This window comes from Patiria miniata, unplaced genomic scaffold (assembly GCF_015706575.1).
Source record: "Patiria miniata isolate m_02_andy unplaced genomic scaffold, ASM1570657v1 HiC_scaffold_27, whole genome shotgun sequence".
NCBI classification, from domain to species: Eukaryota; Metazoa; Echinodermata; class Asteroidea; order Valvatida; family Asterinidae; genus Patiria; species Patiria miniata.
The window spans coordinates 2,471,378-2,496,982 of NW_024037066.1; the positions used below are offsets into that span (position 1 = coordinate 2,471,378).

Below are 25,605 nucleotides of genomic sequence, written 5' to 3' on the forward strand. Positions count from 1 at the left end.
ATCATGTTTCTAGGTGTACTAATATAGGAGGGAAATAACTATAGGAGTAAGAACGCGCTGTAAACCAAGTTTGATTGAGGACATTGTATGCTAAAACCAGTCCGTCAGATTAAGTAGTGTGTTTAAGTTGCATGGAAAAAACAAATGACATGTTTACCCAGTCAAAATCAAGCTAATTTAAAAAGAAATTACAATCTTGTCAAATAAACACCTTTACAGATTTACGCACAGTCACTGCAAATTAAACCACTTTGACCATTAAAACCACTTTTTTTTCTTCAGTTTTGTTTGTTTTGTATAACAGTTTATTATTGAAGACATCAAGCCATGAATGTTATGTTCAAGTTAATTGAACAGTCAATGACCTGTTTGGCCAATCAAATCAGGAACTGTTGATATGTGTGCAAATGCACTGAGAAAACATTGAAAATGACATGCCATGAAAAGTGTGTATCATTTATAAGGTATTTTTTTTTCAAATCGAAGACAGCTAGCTTTCGATGCGCTCATGATCACCATAATCGTCACCGTTTTGACGAAGTAAAGAATCTGTGCACACAGCTGCAAAACCAAGTTTTGAGAAAATCGTGTTTGAAGTTGGTCGAGTTTTCAAATCACATTTCCATGTACATTTCTCCCCCAGAATTGAAAAATATATAACTTAGTCGATAGCTCAGTAGATAAATAGCCAAAACAAATCGTCTGTTTTCATCAAATCATGTTTAATTAGGAGACATTAATATTCGTCACTTCTTCAAAACAGACATTCTACTTCGTCAAACAAATGTGGCATACTTTTGTACACTGCACGCGTGCGTATATAAAATGTATACATTTCAGGACGCTGATTCGTCACTTCGTCAAAATACAAACCATGGAGGCTAAATCTAAATATAGAACACATGTAAAATCTATGAGACTAAGTGACGTCAAAACGAAAAACTGAGTGTTTTGCACTTTCATTACTTTGCGTAACTAGCGTGCTGAACGAACGATGATATTTTGTGTTTCGAAATTTGGTTATCACGTGGAGGATATCAAAAAATATTGGAAAAACTGAAAATATCAGATTCCTTAAATTCTCGGTTTTAAGCCCGGTTCATACTTCACGCAAAAGCAAGTCCAAAGCGAAATTCATGTCATCAACAATGTTGGATGGCTTCGAATGTATTGTTGACGTCACGAATTTCGCTTCGCTTCCGCTTTCGAGTGAAGTATGAACCGGGCTTTAGACGGATTCGTCGCTTCGGCAAACCGGTTACGATATGAAGATAATTTATGTTTGTCTTTTGTTGGTTGAAATCGATATTTTTTGCTTTATAAATGGTTGACTTTTTGTGTTATATTAAATATTTGAATTTCCTTTATTTTGTAAGGAAACAAGAATTCCATTGTGAATGAGATATGACTAGATCACAATAGATGCTGATGCGTAACTAGTCTTTAACCCAAAATCAATAATAACTGATATGTAAGGTAAATTTTTGATAAGTCGTGTATTTGACCTTCACTCTAGGAATGGGCACCATACCACAATCAACATCCACTCAAGAACCAACCACCCCTCCGGATGAACCAACCACCCTTCCTGATGAGCCAACCACACCTCCGGATGAGCCAACCACACCTCCGGATGAGCCAACCACACCTCCTGATGAGCAAACTACCCCTCTAGATGAACCAACCACCCCTCCTGATGAACCAACCACCCATCTAGATGAACCAACCACCCCTCCTTTTGGGCCAACCACACCTCTTGATGAAACACCACCCCCTCCTGATGGTCAAACCACACCTCCTGATGAGCAAACCACACCTCCTGATGAACCAACCACCCCTCCCAATGAACCAACCACCCCTCCGGACGAACCAACCACCCCTGCTGATGAGCCAACCATCCCTCCTTATGAACCAACCACCTCTGCTAATGAGCCATCCACACTTGATGAAACACCACCCACTCCTGATGATCAAACCACAATTCCTGATGAACCAACCACCCCTCCTGATGAACCAACCACCCCTCCCGATGAGCAAACCACACCTCCTTATGAACCAACCACCCCTCCGGATGAATCAACCACCCCTCCTGATGAACCAACCACCCCTCCTGATGAACAAACCACCCCTCCGGATGAACCAACCACCCCTCCTGATGAGCCAACCACCCCTCCTGATGAGCCCACCACCCCTCCTGTTGAACCAACCACCCCTGCTGATGAACCAGCCACCTCTCCTAATGGGCCATCCACACTTGATGAAACACCACCCCCGCCTGATGGTCAAACCACCATTCCTGATGAACCAACGACCCCTCCTGATGAGCAAACCACACCTCCTGATGAACCAACCACACCTCCCAATGAACCAACCACACCTCCTGATGAACCAACCACCCCTCCCGATGAACCAACCATCCCTCCTGATGAACCAACCACCCCTCCTGATGAACCAACCACCCCTCCGGATGAACCAACCACCCCTCCTGATGAGCTAACCACTCCACCTGATGAGCCCTCCACCCCCCTGTTGAGCCAACCACACCTCCTGATGAGCAAACCACCCCTCCTGATGAACCAACCACCCCTCCTGATGAGCAAACCACCCCTCCTGTTGAGCCTACTACACCTCCTGATGAGCAAACCACCCCTCCTGATGAACCAACCACCCCTCCTGATGAGCAAACCACCCCTCCTGATGAACCAACCACCCCTCCCGATGAACCAACCACCCCTCCTGATGAACCAACCACCCCTCCGGATGAACCAACCACACCTCCGGATGAACCAACCACCCCTCCTGATGTGCCAACCACCCCACCTGATGATCCCACCACCCCTCCGGATGAACCAACCACCCCTCCTGATGAGCTTACCACTCCACCTGATGAGCCCACCACCCCTCCTGTTGAGCCAACCTCACCTCCTGATGAACCAACCACCCCTCCCGATGAACCAGCCACCCCTCCCGATGAACCAACCACCCCTCCTGATGAACCAACCACCCCTCCTGATGAACAGACCACCCCTCCGGATGAACCAACCACCCCTCCTGATGAGCTAACCACTCCACCTGATGAACCAACCACCCCTCCTGATGAGCAAACCACCCCTCCTGATGAACCAACAACCCCTCCCGATGAACCAACCACCCCTCCTGATGAACCAACCACCCCTCCGGATGAACCAACCACCCCTCCTGATGAACCAACCACCCCTCCTGATGAGCAAACCACCCCTCCTGATGAACCAACCACCCCTCCTGCTGAGCAAACAGCCCCTCCTGATGAACCAACCACCCCTCCTGATGAACCAACCACCCCTCCGGATGAACCAACCACACAGCCGGATGAACCAACCACTCCTCCTGATGTGCCAACCACCCCACCTGATGATCCCACCACCCCTCCGGATGAACCAACCACCCCTCCTGATGAGCTAACCACTCCACCTGATGAGCCCACCACCCCTCCTGTTGAGCCAACCACACCTCCTGATGAACCAACCACCCCTCCCGATGAACCAACCACCCCTCCCGATGAACCAACCACCCCTCCTGATGAACCAACCACCCCTCCTGATGAACCAACCACCCCTCCGGATGAACCAACCACCCCTCCTGATGAGCTAACCACTCCACCTGATGAGCCCACCACCCCTCCTGTTGGGCCAACCACCCCTCCTGATGAGCAAACCACCCCTCCTGTTGAACCAACCACCCCTCCTGATGAGCAAACCACCCCTCCTGATGAACCAACCAACCCTCCCGATGAACCAACCACCCCTCCGGATGAACCAACCACCCCTCCTGATGAGCCAACCACTCCACCTGATGAATCCACCACCCCTGCTGATGAGCCCACCACCCCTCCTGTTGAGCCAACTACACCTTCTGATGAGCAAACCACCCCTCCTGATGAACCAACCACCCCTCCTGATGAGCAAACCACCCCTCCTGATGAACCAACCACCCCTCCCGATGAACCAACCACCCCTCCTGATGAACCAACCACCCCTCCGGATGAACCAACCACACCTCCGGATGAACCAACAACCCCTCCTGATGTGCCAACCACCCCACCTGATGATCCCACCACCCCTCCTGTTGAATCAACCACCCCTCCTGATGAACCAACCACCCCTCCTGATGAACCAACCACACATCCCGATGAACCAACCATCCCTCCGGATGAACCAACCACCACTCCTGATGAGCCAACCACCCCACATGATGAGCCCACAACCCCTCGTGTTGAACCAACCACCCCTCCTGATGAACCAACCACCCCTCCTGATGAACCAACCACCCCTCCTGATGAACCAACCACCCCTCCGGATGAACCAACCACCCCTCCTGATGAGCCAACCACTCCACCTGATGAGCCCACCACCCCTCCTGTTGAACCAACCACCCCTCCTGATGAACCCCCCACCCCTCCTGTTGAACCAACCACCCCTCCTGATGAACCAACCACCCCTCCTGATGAACCAACCACCCCTCCTGATGAACCAACCACCCCTCCGGATGAACCAACCACCCCTCCTGATGAGCCAACCACTCCACCTGATGAGCCCACCACCCCTCCTGTTGAACCAACCACCCCTCCTGATGAACCAACCACCCCTCCTGATGAGCCAACCACTCCATCTGATGAGCCCACCACCCCTCCTGTTGAGCAAACCACACCTCCTGATGAGCATACCACCCCTCCTGATGAACCAACCACCCCTTCTGATGAGCAAACCACACCTCCTGATGAACCAACCACCCCTCCCGATGAACCAACCACCCCTCCAGATGAACCAACCACCCCTCCTGATGAGCCAACCACTCCACCTGATGAGCCCACCACCCCTCCTGTTGAACCAACCACCCCACCTGATGAACCAAGCACCCCTCCCGATGAACCAACCACCCCTCCCGATGAACCAACCACCCCTCCGGATGAACCAACCGCCCCTCCGGATGAACCAACCACCCCTCCTGATGAGCCAACCGCCCCACCTGATGAGCCCACCACCCCTCCTGTTGAACTAACCACCCCTCCTGATGAACCAACCACCCCTCCTGATGAACCAACTACACCTCCCGATGAACCAACCACCCCTCCGGATGAACCAGCCACCCCTCCTGATGAGCAAACCATCCCACCTGATGAGCCAACCACCCCTCCTGTTGAACCAACCACCCCTCCGGATGAACCAACCACCCCTCCCGATGAACCAACCACCCCTCCTGATGGGCCAACCACCCCACCTGATGAGCCTACCACCCCTCCTGTTGAACCAACCACCCCTCCTGATGAACCAACCACCCCTTCTGATGAACCAACCACCCCTCCGGATGAACCAACCACCCCTCCTGATGAACCAACCACCCCTCCTGATGAACCAACCACCCCTCCTGTTGAACCAACCACCCCTCCGGATGAACCAACCACACCTCTTGATGAACCAACCACCCCTCCTGATGCGCCAACCACACCTCCTGATGAAACACCCACCGCTCTTAATGAAGCAATTTCAAGTTCGCAAACAACTGTATGTGGTAAGAGATTGGTTACATAATTATGATACTTCTATATTATATAATATTGTTCTAATAATAATCATAGTCGATGGTTTGCGACACCAACATTCCTTTCCTAAGAGTCGTTTTTACAAAAAGGCGACAGTTATATGTCCCCATAATAATGTGTATCGCCCTAATGTGGACGCAGTCAGCAAAATCTGAGGATTTTCCCACGACGACGACGTAGCACATTTTCTCTAGAATCCATTCAAAGGTGCCGGTCTACAGACGCGAAGAAAAACCCTCAATAATTGGGAAAGCCAGTATTTAGAGATGTGTTTTGTTCGACCGGGAGATCGGCCAAGATAGTTGGGTTTATTGTCCCAACAAAAACGATTACCTTATTTTGGTGAGGACAGCTATGACAGTTACAAAGTCAGGACAATTTTAATCCAAATACAGACTGTGAACAAATGGACTCTTATTGATCAGGCGATTGTAAAAATCTGAATTCATACACTGCATATATATAAAGATTTACAATTTGGACACGATAGGGATGTTCATGTCCCTGTTAGCACGCAATTGACCATTGATGCTGTTTTTTTTAGCACCACCATCTTTGAATGTGACGACCGTCAGCCAGCAGTGTTTAGATGTTGGTGCAACAACACTTCCTGTGACTTGGACCGCTGTGACTGCCACCGATGCTGTGGGTGCAATCATCACTTGTACTGATTCTGGAGGCGGAACTGGAGTGACGATCTCTGGTGGCACCTTTGGAGTAGGATCACACACAATCACGTGCAGTGTAACCAACTCCGAGGGTTGCTATGGCTCCAATAGCTTCACATTTCTTGTATCAGGTATGGCTCCAATAGCTTCATATTTCTTGTATCAGGTCTAACTGTTAGACCTTACAAAAATAAGCGCAAAACGTGTTTTGAAACGGGGTACAAAAGTGCCAAATTATTTGTAAAAAATAGCGCTGACACGAATTCTGAGTATATAAAAACGGGGTACAGAACGTGCCAAATTATTTTCAAAAAAAGCGCTGACACGAATTCTAGTCCATGTCTTTATGAAATGAGAAATAGTTTTCTTGCGTGCTTGCAATTCATAAGAAAGATTCGCACAAGGGTAATGTCAGTACTTCCAGATGTGAATCCAAGCCTTTAAACCTGTATTTTGTCCTACTTATCACCTCACACTGTATTTCAGTATACTGAGAGAATAAGAAATGGGCTCTATCAAAGCCTTATTATCTTATTCATATGATTATTTCATTTGGCAGCACTGGCTTTCAAATTCATTTGATGAATGGTTGGACAGGACCCCATGTAGTAAAGTCCAAAGAACATTTTTTCACTTATTTGTTTTCATGCATTTCAAAGAGCATATATGTGTTTTTCACCTTGCTACATTAAACAAATGTGGACAAAATGTGTGGAGAAATGTTTACTCTTCCTTTTAATGTCCGTTGTGCAAAATTTGTTCGTCGTATTGTTGTCAACTTTGACATTAATTGATACTTATCAAATGTCATGTACACAGCTACACCAACTGTGAATGTGCCAATGGTGAATTCTAAGTGTGCAGATGCTGCTGCATCTACAGCCTCTGTAACGTGGCCTGTCGTAACTGCCACCAATGCTGCGGGTGGAAGCACCTCTTGCAGTGATTCTGGAGATGGAGCCAGTGTGACAACCACTGGTGGAACCTTTGGAGTAGGATCGCATACAGTCACGTGCGCTGTAACTAATTCTGGCAGTTGCACAGGCTCCAATAGCTTCACGTTTGTTGTAGCAGGTATTGAACAAGTCTGGAACCATTAATTCTGCTAAATGTATTGTGAAATTGATCCTGCAAATCATCTGTCTCAAAATTTGGCAGCATTCTTAACCAAGACATAGGAATACTGCCACCATATTATATAGTTTAGTTGGTTGAATGCCAATTCAATGGAAGTTTGAGTCCCGCTTAGTAAATTTATATATGTTCAACCTAATATGCATTGTATTTTCCCCCGGTCCATTTCCTTTTTACTTGTTAGTTTTTAAGTAAATTTCCTTCATATGTGATCCCTGTTCGCCATACCCAGGTCAGCAGAATTACTCATGTTGCTTGTATCATGTCTTTTGGCGTGATCCCTGGCTACATGCTGCATATACAATCAACCAAAAACGAAAGTCCCCCCTTCCAATACTTTTTTTGTCTAACTCAAAAACTAATGAGCACCTCTCGCTCAAATAACGACTAATCAGTACAACAATTCCTTAGCAATCCAGCTGTACTCTTTATTAGGCCCAAAACAGTAGTAATGTGTACGAATATATGCAATTTATGACAAATGATACCGAAACCAGTTGCACTTTTGTATACGTGGAAGTTGTTTTCCACACTCACCTTGCACGCATACAAAAGTGCAACTTTTTTTCCCGGTACCATTTGTCATAAATTGCATAATTTTGTACACATTATCACTGTTGTGGGCTAAACAAAGAGTATGGCTGGATTGCTAAGGAATGTCTGTACAGATCAGTCGTAATTTAAGCAAGATGTGCCCAGTAGTTTTTCAGTTAGACAAAAGTATTGGAAGGGGGATTTTTTTTTGGTTGAGTGTAGACTGATGACTTCTGACCGGTGCTCCTTGAACAAACACATTGACAAGTTGGAAGACTGTCAACATAGGGCTTGGTATAGTTCAATTGATAAAACACCGGTACAGTATTCCAGAGGCCACAGAATGAAGTCCTAATAAAGTATTTTCTTTCAGCCTTACATTTTAACAATTTTTGAAAGGCATTTGATATTGTGTTCGACACAGCTTCCCCGTCTCTGACTGTGCCCACGGTGGGTCCGCAGTGCACCGATGAAGGTTCTGCTACAGTAGCTGTGACTTGGCCCGCTGTGACTGCCACCGATGCTGTGGGTGAAAGCATCACTTGTACTGATTCTGGAGGCGGAACTGGAGTGACGACCTCTGGTGGAACCTTTGGGGCAGGATCACACACTATCACGTGCAGCGTTACCAATTCCGATGGATGCCCAGGCTCAAAAAGCTTCACATTTGTTGTATCAGGTATCAGGCATTATATTTTGTAGCTGCAGTATATTTTAGCTCATGCATAGTTTATGAAAACTTTTGCCTCTGATGACAGGATATTCAATTTTGAAGCAAATGTGGAAACCCTGTTTTTAATGTGTATCAGAACTTAACACTGATAGACATCCTGGGATCATAAATAAAACAGTTCTTTTGAGAGCTGACCATTTGATTACGGTAATAAATGCCTCAGTTATGATGGCATTGAACACTGTGCTTTGATGTTCATGCTGATTGACAAAAAAACTACTGCTGCCTCTTGGGATATATGAAGATCACATCTCACTTTTTGGGTATTTTTTTCTCCCAATAGCGTCACCATCAATTTCAGTGCCCGTGGGCCCTGTTATCTGCACCGATCAGGCAACAGTTACCGTAACATGGAGTTCAGTAACTGCCACCAACACCGATGGTCAAACCATTCAGTGTACATCGGGTGCATTGTCTGTGTTTCTGGTTGGAGGTACCTTCCCGGTAGGAAGTCACACCGTAACCTGCACAGTGACAAATAACGGTGGTTGCACGGCATCAAAAAGCTTTGCAGTTGGTGTTGCAGGTGAGACTTACATGTCAGTCCTCATCTTAGTCTGTTGGGAAGAGGGGTGCCTCATCCTTGCTCTTCAATCCAAGCAAAGCGGCAGGCAGCAAAGCCGTCTTCCCAGGGAAGCAAGCAAAGTGAAACCTTGTAGTAGGAAATATGTCCAGAACTGAAAATTGTTGGTCCAACTAGACCGGAAAGCATTTGAAGGAACCCTACTCCACAACTCAGCATGCCACTCAGCTATAGCCACAAAACTCACAGCGGAGTTAACCATTAGTACTTCTACTACACTCCATTACATTGTATTTATTCCCAGATGAGTCCATCAAAGTGTTGGGGCGGTATACAGAAGTAACAGCCAGGAAAGTTTTGGGTTGGAACAATCTAAAAATGTATTAAACTCCACCCAGATATGATCTGCATTACGAGTATTTTGTTTTGTTTTGTCCGCAGCATCTCCATCGCTAATAGTGCCCAATGTGGACGACCAGTGCACTGATTTCGGCGTAGCTACTGCCTCTGTGAGCTGGCCTGCAGTATCTGACACCAACCTGGGTGGACAAGCCATCTCATGCAGTGAAGGAGTAGTTGCAGTGCCTCTCAGTGGCGGTATCGCCTTTTCTGTCGGTTTTCACACCGTGACCTGTCAGGTCACCATCAATGGTTGTGAAGATTCGAAAAGCTTTTCGTTCACTGTCCGACGTAAGTAAGAAAGCTCATTAAAGTTTTGTGTGGAGTGGGTTCGAGTCCAGCCTGGGGATTTGGTGTGAAGATTGATAAAGTATAAGTTGTAATGTAAATGATTCATTTTGGTGGTTTGTAAAAGTCTGTGTTGCATTGAACAGCGTGCAAAACGTTTCTTAAAAATTTCCCCCTTTTTTAACAACACAGAATCACCGATTCTTAACCTGCCAACCGTAGCTGATCGTTGTGCGGTCCCGTGGTGGGTGTATGCCCAGGTGTCATGGCCCCAAGTGACCGCCCTGCACAGCGACAACAACCCAATCGTCTGTATAGCGTGGGGAATCTCCATGCCCCTCACAGGGGGTTGGTGGTACTTGCAATACTATACACACGTCCACACCTGCGTTGTCACCAATAATGCTGGCTGCACGGCAGTAGGAGCCTTCGATTTCTATGTATTCGGTAAGAACAAGTCCAAAATTCAAGACATGGGAAGGCTTACTTAACACGTAATAACTTTCCTGTGTTTTTTTAACCAGTGTTGTGAAGGTGTAAGTGTCCACTAGCAAAATTCTGACATTCGCTTGTCCTATGAGCTCCGTGCGCCAACAAAGAGGGCGCCCTTTTACCTAGCAACGACGTCCCATGGGTGAGACATGTAGCTGGTTGACACGCACCGTTCCTTGTGTGTGACGCACGTACACCAGGGGATTTGTTCGATGTACACGCAGTGGTACGGCCGCGCGTCGCGGTGTCACATGAAAATCCGACTCCTATGAAAATCGGACCCCTTTTTCCCTATTATTGGTGAATCCCTCGCACGTGACAGGTCACTCTCCTTAAACGATCCTAAAAATAGCATAGTATCATACCCACGCGTGCGCAATACTACCAATGAGTCCACATTTCATGGAGTCGGATTTTCACGCTACAGCGGCACTAAATTGCAGTCAGGCAAGATGGCGTCGGTCGGTCACCCTCAACTGTACTTTCTTTGCCGGTGAGGGGGTACTTGTGAATGGAGTGGATAGAATAAAATGCTGTCAAATTCCTTCCCTGATTTTCTACTCTCGGTAATTTTTATTTGATGGGAAAACTGCTGATATCCAGAGAAATGTCTTTGCCATTAAACCTTTAACTTGGCAGTTCAGCCTCACTATCAATTGTGCCATACTAAGGGCTTCATTGAAGCTTGTGTCGAAAGTGTATTTAATAGCTCAGTTGGTAGAGTGCCAGAACGGTAACCCGGAGGTCACAGGTTCAAACCTCGCCCCAGTCAATTTCTTTGTTCAACTTTAATTGTTTTTAAATCTTGTTATGCACCTAGTGAGTTTCCCTCTGTAGTTTGTTTGATTGAAGTTTTTCCACCTGTGGATTTCATTGAGAATTTGAAACATTCGCATACCTCGAGATTTACATTCAGTCATTAATCCATTGGTCTCCACAGCACAGCCACGCATAACGGTGCCATCGGTTGCTGACCAGTGTACCCTGCCTGGACAGAATGATGTCGTAGTTTCTTGGCCTGCAGTGACAGGCACATACTTGGATGGCCAATCCATCAGTTGTACCAATCAGAACGGAAATGCTGTGCCTCTGAGCGGAGGCATGTCTTTTGGTCTTGGATCTCACACAGTGACCTGCGGTGTTACGGTTGAAATCTGCAGCACATCAAGGAGCTTCTCATTCAGTGTCTATGGTAAGAAATTCATGAGTGTTGGTTCTCCGTTAACAAGAAAAGGGTTTTAAAGCTAGGAAAATGTGACCGAATTCCACTGAGTTCATGGCTGATTTTTTTTCTCTATCAGCAGAGCAGTATTTTTTTAATTGGCAATTTTGTTAAATTCAGCCAATTGGAACCAATTTCATGGTGAATCGGAGCCAATGTCGTGGTGCTGCCATGCACATACAAACGTTTTCAAACAAAAGAAAATATTTGTGTTACAAATTCAGGCAACAGACAAATCATGTCATGTGTTATAAGAGTCTGGGACTGGTTTTCAATATGGGACTGGTTTTTAGCAAAAATATCGCTGGGTCATATATTTCTGCTTATTGAAATTGCCTTTTTTTAGTGATCGCTTCATTTTGACTAATAATTATGATTTTGTCGCTGCGAATGACTTGTTTCTGTTTAAATCACATTTTTTTGGAGGAGGGCTGTGATGTTGTTCCTAATTTGCAAATTTTCATCGTGATTCCTGAAACTGAGCAGGAAAACACTACGTGCTGGCATTAAACCGAAGTTTTTGAGATATGGGTAGATTTGTGGAAACGGGCAATTGCGGGGGTGATATTTGACCATTACTTAGAAGCTGCATGCTCACCTACGTCACCCAATTGCTCCACAGAATACTCAGTGATGCATTCGGAGCATTTCAAACTGCACATGCCACTGAAATTTGAGATTTGTGCATACTTCACACCTACACGCTTGAACCATTGTACTCATGTATACGAGATGTGTTCAGTTCTAGGAATTCTTTTAAGTTGTCCCAATGAGCCATCTATAAGTGTGTGCATTTGGTCCATAAAATGGGATTCAAGGGTCACATTTTTTTAAAAATGATTTCATCTCTTTTAAAAACAGAGGGCAATTTTGTTCCCTTTGGAGTCGCAGTTGGAGATAGTCGCCTTTCGGAGGAAACACAACCAGTAAGTAATACATCATGTCATTAAAATAACCCAAGTTTCTTGATATTTGATTTGTATCAACTTTGAAACCTGATTTTAACTGTACACCTTACAAAACACGCTGTCAGTATGGATATTATATCATTAATCATTACCGCCCAGTGAATAAGTGACACACCCTGTTTAACTCCCTGTAATGCCAAACCACCCGAGTAGGCTACTCTACATGTGGTTTGTTGGGTTTATTTGTGAATAAGACAATGTAGTAAAATCATTATTCAGTTGTGAATGGGTTGTTAACTCATTAGTGTCTTAACTGCCCCAAACTCCTACCTGTTACTCCCTGTACCACCCAAAACTATCCCAGCATGTAATACAATGTAAGACCTATTCAGATCCTGGCAGGGGGCTGTCCTCCAGCAGCTCGGGCCCCTCTAATTCTCTCCCTTCAGTCTGATCGGTGCTCCATGCAGGAGAACAGGTCGTCAGCTCTGGGAACTCTTGTGTCTCTCTTCAGGACGTCGATGTAGGTTGTCCTTCTCTTGGCCCTGGACTCCTTTCCTTGGGTTGGTTCCCAAAAGATGAGGGAGGAGGCTTCCAGCTCAGAGTGCCGAACACACGACTTGCGCTGATTAGCATCTTGGCAGCGACTGGGCTCAGCCCCTTACCGATGCCGGCCGTTGTTGCTCCCTCCTCTTCCCGCCCTGTGAGTTCCTCCAGGTCGAGGAGGTGTAGAGCATGTAGCCGTTCTCTTGCCGTACAGAGACCAGATGCTCACTCATTTCATCCTTGTGGACAATTCTGTGTTCCTGTATTCCGCACATTGCCACTTCTAGTTGTATTAGGAAGAAGCCAGCTTGTGCCTCTTGTCCAAGCCCACCTTTTTGTTGGTCATGGACTAGGTGTTGTAGGTGGAAAGAATGAGATCATTAATTCGTGCATCTGAGAAGCTTAAGAGTTGGTTTAAGAGCGCACCGTCATCAGGCTTGGTGAAACGCGTAGGAAGCTGCCAAGCTGGTCCCTGCAGACTCCCGCTACTGGGGGTATAGGATTTGCATATTGGGAGTCATCACAAGGGCCCTTCATAAGTGCTGTGGGTCGCTGGTCCTCTCAGCACTGCTCGGCGGTCGGGGTCAGAAATCAGAAGAGCCTCCCCCGGCCACCACCCATAGCTGAGTCCATCTGCACTGACTTGTTCCCTGCGATGTAAATTTGGGAGACGACAATGAAGACTTCACAAGACGTGATCCACTACCAGTAAAGTGCTTGGGCACAGGAGCAGATGCATTGAAGATGCTCAACAGTAGCTGCCTGGTGTTTGAAAGCACCTAACCCAGGGGTACTTTTCCTATTTTGCCGAATAGGTGGGGGGGGGGGGTTAGTTGTGATGAGTGCCGGGACGTGCCTGCACACCGACGGGCCATGCGCGCTACCACTCTTGGCACTACCCGATCAGGTGATTCTTGGTAGAGCCAACCAAGGCTATAAACGAGTTCTACTGCAGGTTTGTGATCAGCAGATTTGTCATTCTCCTAGGCAGCTTGCCGACTTAGGCTAACGAGTTCCACCCTGAGTTGTGATAAGAGTGGTCCTTCTCCTAGGCGAACTGCAGCCACATCTAACGAGCTCCACCTGCCTGCGGCATCCTGGTTATAGTGCAAGGAACTCGCTGACTCCGTCTGTCATTATAAAATGACAGACGGAAGGATTTGGTTAAGAGAGGCCAATGGTGCTGTAAAGTGGGATATTGCAGTGGTAAAAAGAAGCTGCTCAATTCTCCATTCCACCCCAGCACATTCTAAGCCATTGAATCCCAATGTAACACAATGTAATATAAATGCTTTCATTTTTGTCCCAACAGTCATCGCTGTCCTCTAACAAAGATATGATCTCACGGACCATCAGCCCGCCAAATTTCTTTCCTTTCTGCAATGAGCTGCATGAGAAAATCTATGTAAGTATGACAAATAAAAAGCATGACAAAAATGCAATTTATGGAACATAACACCCGGACCCCATTTCACGGCGCTGCTAAGAACAACAATTTGCTAAGCACAGAAAAAAAATTGGCTTATAAAAGCAGGCTATCAGCCAAAACTCCATGTGATTGTCATGCTAAGTAAACAACAGCTGAATACTAATCTCGAGCAATATACATTACATGGAGTTTTGGCTGAAAACCTGTTTTTAAAAGCCACACCTTTTTTGTATTAAGCAAATATTTGTGCTTAGCAGTGCCGTGAAATTGGCCCCTGTTTTGAAATTGAAGATATTGGCTTATGTGGCCCGTATTTTATCAATCAAATGCAGTAGAGCTCGCTAAAATGAAAACCTAGAGTACTTTCAAATTGGATGTAATAATATTTATACTGAGTATTGGCAGCCACACTTGCTATAACAAAAAAAACCACTTACTGGACAAGCTTATTAGGGATCCCATTCTTGCGTTAACGTTCTGCTATAATTCTGTGATTATAAAAGTGTATCGCTAGCGTTAATGAGTGAGAAAATAGTGTACTTTCTTAGCGATTGAAGGTGTAGCATCTGTGTTTGGCACAATGATAACAACTAATCCTAATAATAAGTGCAAATATTATGCTGACGGTTACATGTACATGGAGCTAATGTTATTATGAAGTTTCCCTTGATGTATGCTCTTGTGTGCTTTGCATTGTCTTGAAACTGGACCCACGTCCAAATCTAACATTGGAATTATTTTATGGTCCTGATGACACATCTTTGGTCGTCTGTTTTATCAGTTCACAGATAATGGCGTCATTGTCTTTTCAAACGAGCAAAGTCTATATAAACGCAGTTACCCAAGTACCACAAAAACATTCTTCAGTGGCCCAACAAAAATGGTAGCTCCCTTTTGGGCAGACGTCAACAGCAGAAGGTTTTTTCCGACAAGGGATGTCTTCTTTCAGGTGAGTTTGATTCAGGGTTGAAACCTCATCCATTCCATCTTGGACTACGTAAAATCAAACTGCGTACTTTTATTCAATCAACCAAACAAAGCTACTCAACTTAGGTTATTAACAATGCTCAGCAGCACTCATCTTCACCCAAGTCATAAAGTGGCTTGGTTTAAAAGAAGCTTTTGTTGAAGGATTCCTCAAAAACGCCATAAGCACTGTAGCTCCGTAGCCTGAAGAAACCTGTAGAAAGAAGACAACGAGAAGAAAGTACAGTTTTAGAGTTTGGAGGAAAACCCCAGAAGAACATTCGTGGGGAAACCCACAGAGTCAGGCAGGGACTGAAAACCCAATCCACATGTTGGCTCAGGCGGGATTCGAACCTGGGTCATAGCGGTCGAAGGCGAGGAAAGTACCAGGACACCAACCTGATTCCCCCACATTCTGAATGTGTACAAACTTCCACATTTTTTTTAAACTTACGAATCGTCTTCCTCTCCTTGTACTTGAGTGAAAGGACGCTTGTGCACAGAGCCTAATTAACCAAAAAAAACCCCAAGTTTGGTCCTTTGGTTCCCCCCCAGGTATATGATGACAGTAGTTCCACCATGTTGTCTACGTTGAGTGGCATCGTGACTGCCCACTATGACTGCAGCTTCACTGCAGCCTGGGCCCTAGTCATCACATGGCGCTATGTAGAAGCCCTCTCACCCGATAAAGTAAGTATTTGTGACATTTTCTGTCAAAAACAGACAATTTCGAGAAGCTGGTCGCAAAATCGGTTGATGTAATATTTTAAAGATATACATTGTATGTGTTGCCACTTACAATGGACTTATCTTTACTATTTTTTTCTGTTCAGAGTACCAACTCTTTCCAAGCTGTGCTTGTGACAGATTACACTCATGGCTATGTCATCTTCAACTACGAGCGCTGCGGCATGAACTGGAACAAAGACCTTCTGCCTAACGACAACGTCATCCAGGGCTTCACCTGCGGACAACCTGGCACTGAATTCTACCTGGACATACCGAGTGACTTGCGTTTCCGACCAGGAAATATGGTTGGGAATACCGGGATATACGGGCGCTGGGTCCACCGACTGGACAGCCTGTCAGACGATTTTGTCAATCCCCGCTTGTTCTGTCGGAACTGGTACAGTGAGCAGGTTGTTGATAATTTTATCCTTTCCTACTGGTTTGCGACTGCTCACACTTGTCCATGCAGTTGGTTCCAGGCAATTTTCGACCCAAGATGGGCATACATCGGTTACAGTTATTTCCTTCCCGATTCAGGAAGCAGCTCATCAGTCGGTGAGTAGCTTATCCACTTCCTCCTTACATCATAAGGGCATGTTTGGGGCATGTTTGAATGACCTCATGAACAGTGGTGGACACTTTACTTTCATTTTTGAATGTGCGGTCCTTTTTTAAACTAAATAACAATTAAAACAAGTCTGACACTTATTAAACTATTTAAATGAGCCAAATATTTACATGACAAAAACTGGATGGTGAGATGTTAGGATCCTTGACTAAAAGCAGACACAATCTCCAAATACATTTTGCTGTTCAATTTCGCAAAGACGAAATTGTCAAATCCTCGACATGAAAGTCCTACACTTTCATTTTTCACAAACAAAATTCTGATTATACTTGACCCTCTCTTTATTTAAGACGTATAACCTCCTTGCGTGCTAATAACTCCCAGTTTACTTCTTTAATTGATTGTAATTTTCTTGCAGCTGCTGTTTGCTATGTCCGGACGTTTCAGTTTCCTAATACCCCGGGCCCGCTATGCTGCTACAGCACACAAACATGGAGTCTTCTCCGGGGCGTCAGGAATGCAATAGTTGCTTCTGTCTTTGAGCATTATCCAGTCAGTCCCTTGTTTTACACACCTAGTCTGTTTAACCAGTGGTTTGGTAAGCACTTAATACGAAAGCGCCCAATTGAATAATTGAATGTCCCCAACAGCTTTGCAACATTAGATTTAAACCAGAGACCATTACATCTGAACTATAACAACGTCTGACCTTTGCTTATACATGTACAATGGCAGCTGGGATGGGAGCAACCTAGCTTCCATCAAAATGCACATGTCAAAGTGAAATTTCAGTATTTAAAATTTTATTCAATTCAATTCAAACTCACAATAATTTCCATACCAAATGAGAAATACAAGCATTATAATACACGAATAAGTAAATAAATCAGTAAATAGAATTGTCAAAAAGATGTAAACGGCGAACATATATATTGGATGGACTAAACAAGAACAAGTACACACGGACAGTTGTACCAAGACAGAACCTAAGCTTGAACATTTAACAGTACGTATTAAGAGAGAACCCCAAATAATGCTGAAATACAAATGAGAAGCAAGCTCTGTCAGATATCGGGAGATGAGGCATGTTTGAATCGACCCACAGATGAGAGACATTTAATAGATTCATCAATGGCATCCTCACGGAGCTGCTTTATGTCACACACACAAAAAGGAAAATATTTGACAAGTATAAAACAGGTTTTCCAGCCAAATTTCATGCAGTGCACATTGCTAAAGACTGATTGTCGGCCGATATTTGCACAAAAAAACAATTGTGCATAGCATGTCAATATCCAAAGCCGTGTGTTCTGTTTACAGGAGCTATGTGACATTAGGCCCTAGTTTTGTGGCAGTTAGGTGTTGTTAGTCGTGAATCTAATATGTTGATCTGATGTTTGATTTCAAGAAAGAAGCAATACTGGGGTACGTTCCATAATTGTTGTTTTGTTTGAACCGCCATTAAGCAAACTTCGTGTTTTTGCACACAGATAAGGAAGTACTGCCTCGGTATTACTGCTGTTCAGCTTCTACACTCTGCAACCTCTACAATTACTACAGACCGGCCATGAGTTGCTGGAGATATCAACCACCATTTTGGTGTAAGTTGGCATTATTGAAGAACTCTAAGAAGCCGTTGTTGTTGTTACTTTTACGCAGGCAAGGGTTGATGAAGAATATTCCGCACCTTTCAGATCACGGCTGTCCAATCAATGATATCCATTCTGACTACATCTGCACATTTTCAAATCATTGCGACAGAGGGAGTTTTAGTTTAAAACCCACTCCAAAGGTCCACGCCTGAGCCCTTGTTCTTGTCAATGGAAAAGGTTGCGTAGTTACTAATTAGATATGCACAATTATGGTTGGTCCAATAATCATTGAGAGAGTCTGGCAGATTGTTTTGAAACCTCTCAGACCATTTTCTGATTTCATAGAACAGATGGAAATGCAGGCATTGAGTCAAATTAATTTGGCCGAATGTTTTTTTCTTTTTGGAAATTCTCAAAAGTCTGGTTCTGGGGAGACCCCCACATCAAAACCCTGGATGGAGTTGAGTACACCTTCAATGGTCTTGGTGAATACACAGTAGCACTAATCCAAGACGACAACGGAGGGATAATCTTTGAACTACAAGGCAGAACGCAGCGAGCTACCAATGTAGAAACTGGTCAACTAACGGATGCAACATTCTATTCTGGGTTTGCTGCAGAGTATCCAGGAGAAGGGAGGGTTTGTAACACTTCACTTTCAATTATGAATATGTAGCAACAGTTCAATATATTTTTCTATATTGAATTTGAATTGCACCTGATTATTAAACTTGAGTAATTTCCAGCTGTAGCTAATTAAGTAGATAATTGACATGCTTGTTTTTGGCACGTTGCTATGAACTTGGTCATTCTTTTGAATCTACATGTTAAAATGCCAATTCATCTGACAAAGTAAGGGGAAATATATTTAAATTTATTTTGTAGATTAGAAAGGATAGCTATACACTCCTTGTTCCAATATCTATACGATTGAAAATATATTTCTTAACAGCTAGAATTGTTATGGCATTTTTAAATATAGAAACTCCCACATGCACAATTTTTCTCCCAAATAACATGTACATGTTATTTGGGAGAAACATTGTGATCTTTGCGCTTATTTGTTTTCCTTTCAAAATACGGTACGCGTATTACAAAATGCAAAAACCTAGTCCCAAAACAAAACAAAATTCACATTTTCTGCACGTATTTTGCACTGGATCGAGCACTTTTGGAATATGTTTAGTTGAAAGGAAACAATGCCCTAGCTTTCCTAACCTGTCATATTTCAATAAGAAGTGTTTTTTCCCCGCAGGTTGAAGTGAAATTAAACAAAAGAGAGAACGCTGATGGTCTGATTACAACTGTCAACGGAGACGTTGTCACGCCTACAACAGCAGGTACATTTGCAGTTGATAGAGTTTAATTTGATCCGGTGCATCCACCCTGATTAATAGAGGTATATTATTACACAATCTGTGCTGATCAAGCAATCCTTCACCTCTAGTGATTCTTCATTGAACCTACAACCTGTTACGAGACCCTTGTTGAGCCTTTCAGATGACATCATACAGGGTGAGTCAAAACAAGCGGAACTTAAACCCCCCAAATTAAATTTCTTATTTAAACAAATGAGTAAAACCCAAAATAATTATGACTGGACAGTGGAAAACCAATTTCATAAGCTACTTTTTGATGAAAAAAAATTACTTAAATTGCTTGTTCAAAAATGCGATTCAAAAATCATCGTCACAGTTGTCTTCAAACATCACCAAAGATAAGACCCCAGTTTAAAAGTAAAAAATATTGAACAAAGTCCTTTTGAAGGCCCGTCTTTAAAAAAAAGGGGGATTTTATAAATCATATTGTTTGCCTAACCAGGGTTGTTGATAACGATATTGTGTTTTACAGTTGTTGACAGTTGTTGAAACAAGTACTCTGTGTCATTTTCTTTGTTGTTCCAAACAGTCAAAACATACAATAAATTGCTTTTTTTTGGACGAGACAGGTTTTAAGGTCATTGCGTTTAAAATGGTGAAATTTTGTTGAATAGATTGAGCAATTTCAGCAATTTATATTTCATCTAAAAGTAGCTTATGAACTTGGCTTTCCAGTCGTTATTATGTTTGGTGCTACATTTTTTTTTATATGAAATATATTTTGGGGGTTTGGGTTCCGCTTTCTTTGAACTCACCCTGTACCTTTATACCATACCTCTCAGTTTTGTTTTGAGAATGCAACAAGCAGCCCTTGTGCCTGTCGTGGTTTCTTAGTTCAGGAGCCTTAATAAAGATAAAACTTGAGTAACACTTAACCTAGTATTATATTGGTGAAAAAAATTGTTACAAAGGATTTTTCACTGGCTTTTTTTTCATCAGTAGTGATGAGTTGTATTTTCATTCACCCTTTTTAGGATTGCTAATTGGCAATGTGACTGTCAAAAGGGATGCGTCAACTAACAAAGTAGTCACCATGTTCCCTGGCGATATTCAGTTTACAGTAGGAGTAAACAACAGCATTGGAGACATCACTGTCCAGTTTGGGCAAACATATCGAGGAAAAACCAAAGGATTACTAGGTGAGTACAACTCAAATTACGAAAACCAATTCCCCAAATACAGAATTGATTGCCTAAAATTTCAACAATGCATTGTGACTTCAATGCGATATGCACACATCTTTTATAAGTCCTCACAAGTTCAGTGGCATCCAGTCCCGCGTCAAGTCATGCGTATATTCAAATGAACTGTGACAGAGGCATTCCTTTGTTGTTCATTACAATATTGTGATTTTAATACCTGTAATAGACTCAACTACAATACTAAGAGTTATTGTCTGAGAAAAGCGGGTGCGATGTTGACCTACTGTCCCATTAAGTATAGGCTCTACTTAAATGAGATCTTCAAAGACAAACAAATACAGCCCTGCATTTCATACGACATAGAAGAATGCTGGAGGAGTAGCCCAATCAGGCTACAGGTAAAGCTGGCTTCATCAAGCCACATGGCAGCCAATAAGCAATTAAGCATCCTATATAAAGTTTTCAAGTACTTTGACGCAGTTGCCCTTCTCAAATACTCGTGTAATTAGAGGTCAGGTTCTCAGTCTGTGTAGCATGAATGATTGATTGATTAAATATCTGCTGTACAGGTATTTGGGATGGCGACCAAAGCAATGATGCAACCAGACGTGGTGGTGCTATACAACCAGCCACCGGTGCTGGCGGAGCGATGATTGAAAGTGACTTCTATGAATTTGGTGAAACCTGTAAGTCAATCATTGCAGTTGTTGACCGTTGAGAAATCATTTTGCATGGTGTCTTTATTTTTAGGTTATTTATCATAATCTAGCATTCAGCCGGGATACTCCATGGAAGGATTCAATGGAGTCCTCAAGGTAGATCAGGAACAGGTTGAATTAGGAAAACTTTGCAAAGACATTCCAAGGAAAACCACGCAATCAGGTAGGGACCGAAAATATATTCCACATGATTGAAACCAAGGTCACATAGTGATGAAAGGGTGGAAAGTGTTCCTACATTAACCTGACCCCCTGATATAGTTCAAGTTTCTTTATTTAGCTGCTGCACACGAAAGTTACCAGACATGTAAGATATTTCTTTGCCAAACAAAGAGAATGTTTTCCTAAGTCTGTTTTTTTTTATCCTCTTGTTCAAATATATATTATCTTTGGCTGCATGCAGGGCGTATCACTGAAGCGAATTCTCTCTTCTACTATGTGAGTGACGAGACTTGGGCATTATCAAACGAACACTCCTTCGTGCCAAGTTTCTATGAAGATCTTGTAGCAGCTGCAACTCCGGAAAAACTTGCAAGGGCTCAAGAGCTGTGCGGAGACAACAAGATGTGTTTGTTTGACACACTGGCGACGGCGGATGAAAGCATCGGACAGTCTACAGTGATGCTGAATGAAATGAACTCTGCAAGCGAAAGTGCAGCAAGTAAGTAAATCCTGTTGTTCAACAGTCCTTTATTGGTGACTCAGGGTTGAGCAGTATCTTGTGACACCGTACGCTGGCGATGCTCATGCGAAGGCACCACAGGTTTGCGCAGTATTCAGAATAAACAAGTAAGTTGTGAATACTCCGTGCTGTACAGGGTGAGTAAAAAAACCACCGAAACCCAAATGTCGGGAATATTGTTTTGTTGAAGTTCTACATGGTGTGCGTTCTTTCAGCAAAACGAAAAAATTCACACACATCTCTTTGTGATTTGTTTTTGTTTTGCTGAAAGAACACTGAACTTTTTGTGATCCGTGGACAGAACCTTAAAACAGTGGTTGTGTTTAAAATTCTGTAACTTAAAATGTACTTTAGTGATTTGAATGATTTTTGTACTAAAAGCAAGCTAGAAGTGGGCTTTCATTTCCTAGATTTTAAAAGCGCTACATGCAGAACTTCACTAAAACAATTTGGGTTTCGGTTTTTTTTTACTCACCCAGTATGTGCATAAACCAGCATATAGGCAGCTCGTCCCTCACACAGAGCTCTTCCCATAATGCAATCGTGCATACAAATGATATTTTAATTGCAGTAGAACTTCACTATACAATGGACACAATGGGGTACACAAAAGATTATTAATTTTTGTATAGTGGTCATTTGTGAAACCAATTGTCGGCCATTATTGATCTGTATGATTGTACAAACATTTGGAAGCCAACATTTTTCATGATCGTTTTGGCCAAATGTCAAGTATATCGATATTTGTTTTATGTATCGTTCTACTGTAGGGCAATAAAATGTACTATTTTTGCACAATTTGCAGCCAACTTTCCACCAAACATAACCGCTTCGGATACCTTCAGGGTGATGGTGGGAGTGCAATTCACAGAACAACTGGAAGCCGTGGATCCTGATGGAGACGATGTTACATTTGCATTGGTTGAGCCAATCGAAGGTGCATCCATCACCGAAGACGGTAAACACAGCTAGCCTCTACGAAGTAGTTTTGGCCTTGCCTTCCATCAACATTATTTTGATAAGAGCAGTGTAACGCTTTGCAGTCAAATTAATCTTTGAGAAAAAACTCATAAGCCGTAAATGAGTGTGACTTGAACCAACGGCATATAGCTCTTGTCAAGGCTTACAAGCCCCTAGCCCCCCTCTCCCCCACCCTCCCCGACCCTACTCCGCCCCGACCGACCAGTCAACCATTGGACTTATCTATCCATGTTTTTCAACTATTTTTTTTGTTCTCAACGAATTTTCAACTTGTATGCTTTATTTTAATAACACCCCCTCTCTGTTCTAGTGTGGGCTTCTGCAACCATGGGAAAAGAGGCTTTTATTATTGATCTGCCCTGCGAGTAGCCTGGTTATCATTCCATCAACCATTATGATTGGGACAGACACCAGCCCAGTCAATCCACCCTGTTGGGCAACAAAATACTTCGGACAACACATCTTAAAGCATGAGTACAGCAAAAAAAATTTTTTTTTAATTTCAAAAGCTAGCTCAAATGCCACTTCCATATTATATTACAGGTGGTCTCTTCACATGGACACCAGCGGACAAGTCAAAGGTCATGGTTGGTTTCCTAGCAACAGATGGCAAAGCTAATGGCACGCACGAACCTACCGTACAAATCTGTGACTGCATGAACGGTGGCACGTGCCTGTGGGATGAGTTTGTGATGGGCACGGATGTTGTCGAAGACCGTTTTGGGGTGAGTGGTTAGTGATTTCTGCTGGACCCAAAGGGCGAACCTGTTGTCCTCCGATCGACCGACTCTCTGACTGACTGACTGAATGACTCCCCGACTCTTCGACTGACTGACTGACTGCCAGTTCATACATTGGGTCATATTTTCTAGGCAGGTAGATATAGAGCCTCTCGACCTTACCACTGTGGAGAGCAGACCCATGTAAAAGTTGTGTTGGATGCTTGTGTATAGAGTGAAAGGGATTCCCAACATGTAGTGGTTCAGCTTGGGTCCGAACTGAAACACAGGGTTTTCTCAGAAAGGTGTTCTGTTTGAGAGGCTTTAAGTCCCAATTTGATAGACACTACCTAAATTAGGCTATGTGAATATCTGTAACAACGTAACCAACGAAATTAAGTGGTTTCGGTTTTTCACATTCATTTATATATTTATATTTTTGGACATTGTCAATCATTTCATATCTAGGTGGTGCTATGCGAGTGTGATCCTGGCTGGAGTGGTGAGTTCTGTGAAGTCGATTTCGACGCATGTGAGGACGGCCCCTGTTTCATGGGCGTGGCTTGTTTCGATGAAGTGCCACCGTCGTTGAACAACACCTGTGGACCTTGCCCTCAAGGACTTGAGGGTGACGGCAGGTTCTGTCAGGGTAGGCCAAGACTCCCTTGGTTTGAGCATTGAAATTTAACCCGTTATTCCCTTGTGATGATATGCTGAGTTAAGCAAGCAACATGCAAATTATAGCATTTTGTGCAAGTTATTTTGCCAACAATAATGTCAACACTTTTAAACCACTTATATTTCAAGAGATATACTTGCAGTGCAGGAGAGAACAGGTTGCTCCAAGTTTGCATCACATGACCACAACTTTAAATTGTTTAAACAAATGCGACATGTTCTATTACTCTCTGTGTTCTGCCCAAAAAACTTTCGTCGACCGTATAGATTTATGGGTACATCAGGGAATAGAGACAATGCAGTACAATGTAGTATAGTCGCTGCTATGCTAAGGATTAGTTTGTTAAAAAGATCCTCCTGTGCATAAAGTAAATTAGCTAGGAGCAGATAACCTTTTGCACCATGATGCATGGTCGGCCAAGGTTTGCGTGTAGCTTGCAACATTAGCCCCTTAGCATGTCATCATTATTCATCCTCTGCCAATCTTAAGTACTCTTACAGTTTCTGAATCAGAATTTTTCCTCTAATGGGGTGGAATGAGGGGTTGACATCGTCAACACATGGAGACTAATGTTCTTGGAATTAATATGGAGAGGGCGACGAGCCACCTCAACCACCCTCCCTCAAAAGAAATGATATCAACAAACTACAGAACGATTCTAATTTTGATAGTGAGTGCTTTATGAATGAGTTGTAAGGATCTCACGTTAACTGTGGATGACTTACCGTGTTACCCTTTAGATTTGCTGCTGATTTTCCTGCAGATATCGACGAGTGTGAGCTGTACCAAGACGAGCCAGCCAGCAGCGGTGGACAAGGCTGCGATCAGATCTGCAACAACCTCCTCATGGACTACAACTGCAGCTGTGAATCTGGCTACTCCTTGTACATTGACAACAGGCGATGCATTGGTATGCACTGTGTTCTTTGTATTCACAAACACGAAGATTAACCTGCAAAATACCAAGATAACCCTGTAGAAAAAAGTTGGTTGTG

General features: G+C 43.7%; 1 protein-coding gene across 1 annotated transcript in view; it reads left to right on the forward strand.

Moving 5' to 3' along the window:
- The first annotated feature begins 7,283 nt into the window (after positions 1–7,283).
- LOC119734406 (fibrillin-1-like) overlaps positions 7,284–25,605 on the forward strand; it is a 47,513-nt gene continuing 29,191 nt past the window's right edge. The window contains exons 1-22 of the mRNA XM_038207903.1: positions 7,284–7,320; positions 8,339–8,593; positions 8,931–9,173; positions 9,612–9,860; positions 10,050–10,304; positions 11,290–11,541; positions 12,433–12,497; positions 14,338–14,430; positions 15,236–15,403; positions 15,976–16,110; positions 16,254–16,704; positions 17,136–17,315; positions 18,208–18,318; positions 18,729–18,949; positions 19,565–19,649; positions 20,663–20,827; positions 21,400–21,516; positions 21,953–22,210; positions 23,037–23,189; positions 23,756–23,937; positions 24,400–24,580; positions 25,374–25,520. Coding sequence (XP_038063831.1) covers positions 10,190–10,304; positions 11,290–11,541; positions 12,433–12,497; positions 14,338–14,430; positions 15,236–15,403; positions 15,976–16,110; positions 16,254–16,704; positions 17,136–17,315; positions 18,208–18,318; positions 18,729–18,949; positions 19,565–19,649; positions 20,663–20,827; positions 21,400–21,516; positions 21,953–22,210; positions 23,037–23,189; positions 23,756–23,937; positions 24,400–24,580; positions 25,374–25,520 — 3,079 coding nt within the window. The 5' untranslated portion in view covers positions 7,284–7,320; positions 8,339–8,593; positions 8,931–9,173; positions 9,612–9,860; positions 10,050–10,189. The remainder of the gene's footprint in view (positions 7,321–8,338; positions 8,594–8,930; positions 9,174–9,611; positions 9,861–10,049; positions 10,305–11,289; positions 11,542–12,432; positions 12,498–14,337; positions 14,431–15,235; positions 15,404–15,975; positions 16,111–16,253; positions 16,705–17,135; positions 17,316–18,207; positions 18,319–18,728; positions 18,950–19,564; positions 19,650–20,662; positions 20,828–21,399; positions 21,517–21,952; positions 22,211–23,036; positions 23,190–23,755; positions 23,938–24,399; positions 24,581–25,373; positions 25,521–25,605) is intronic.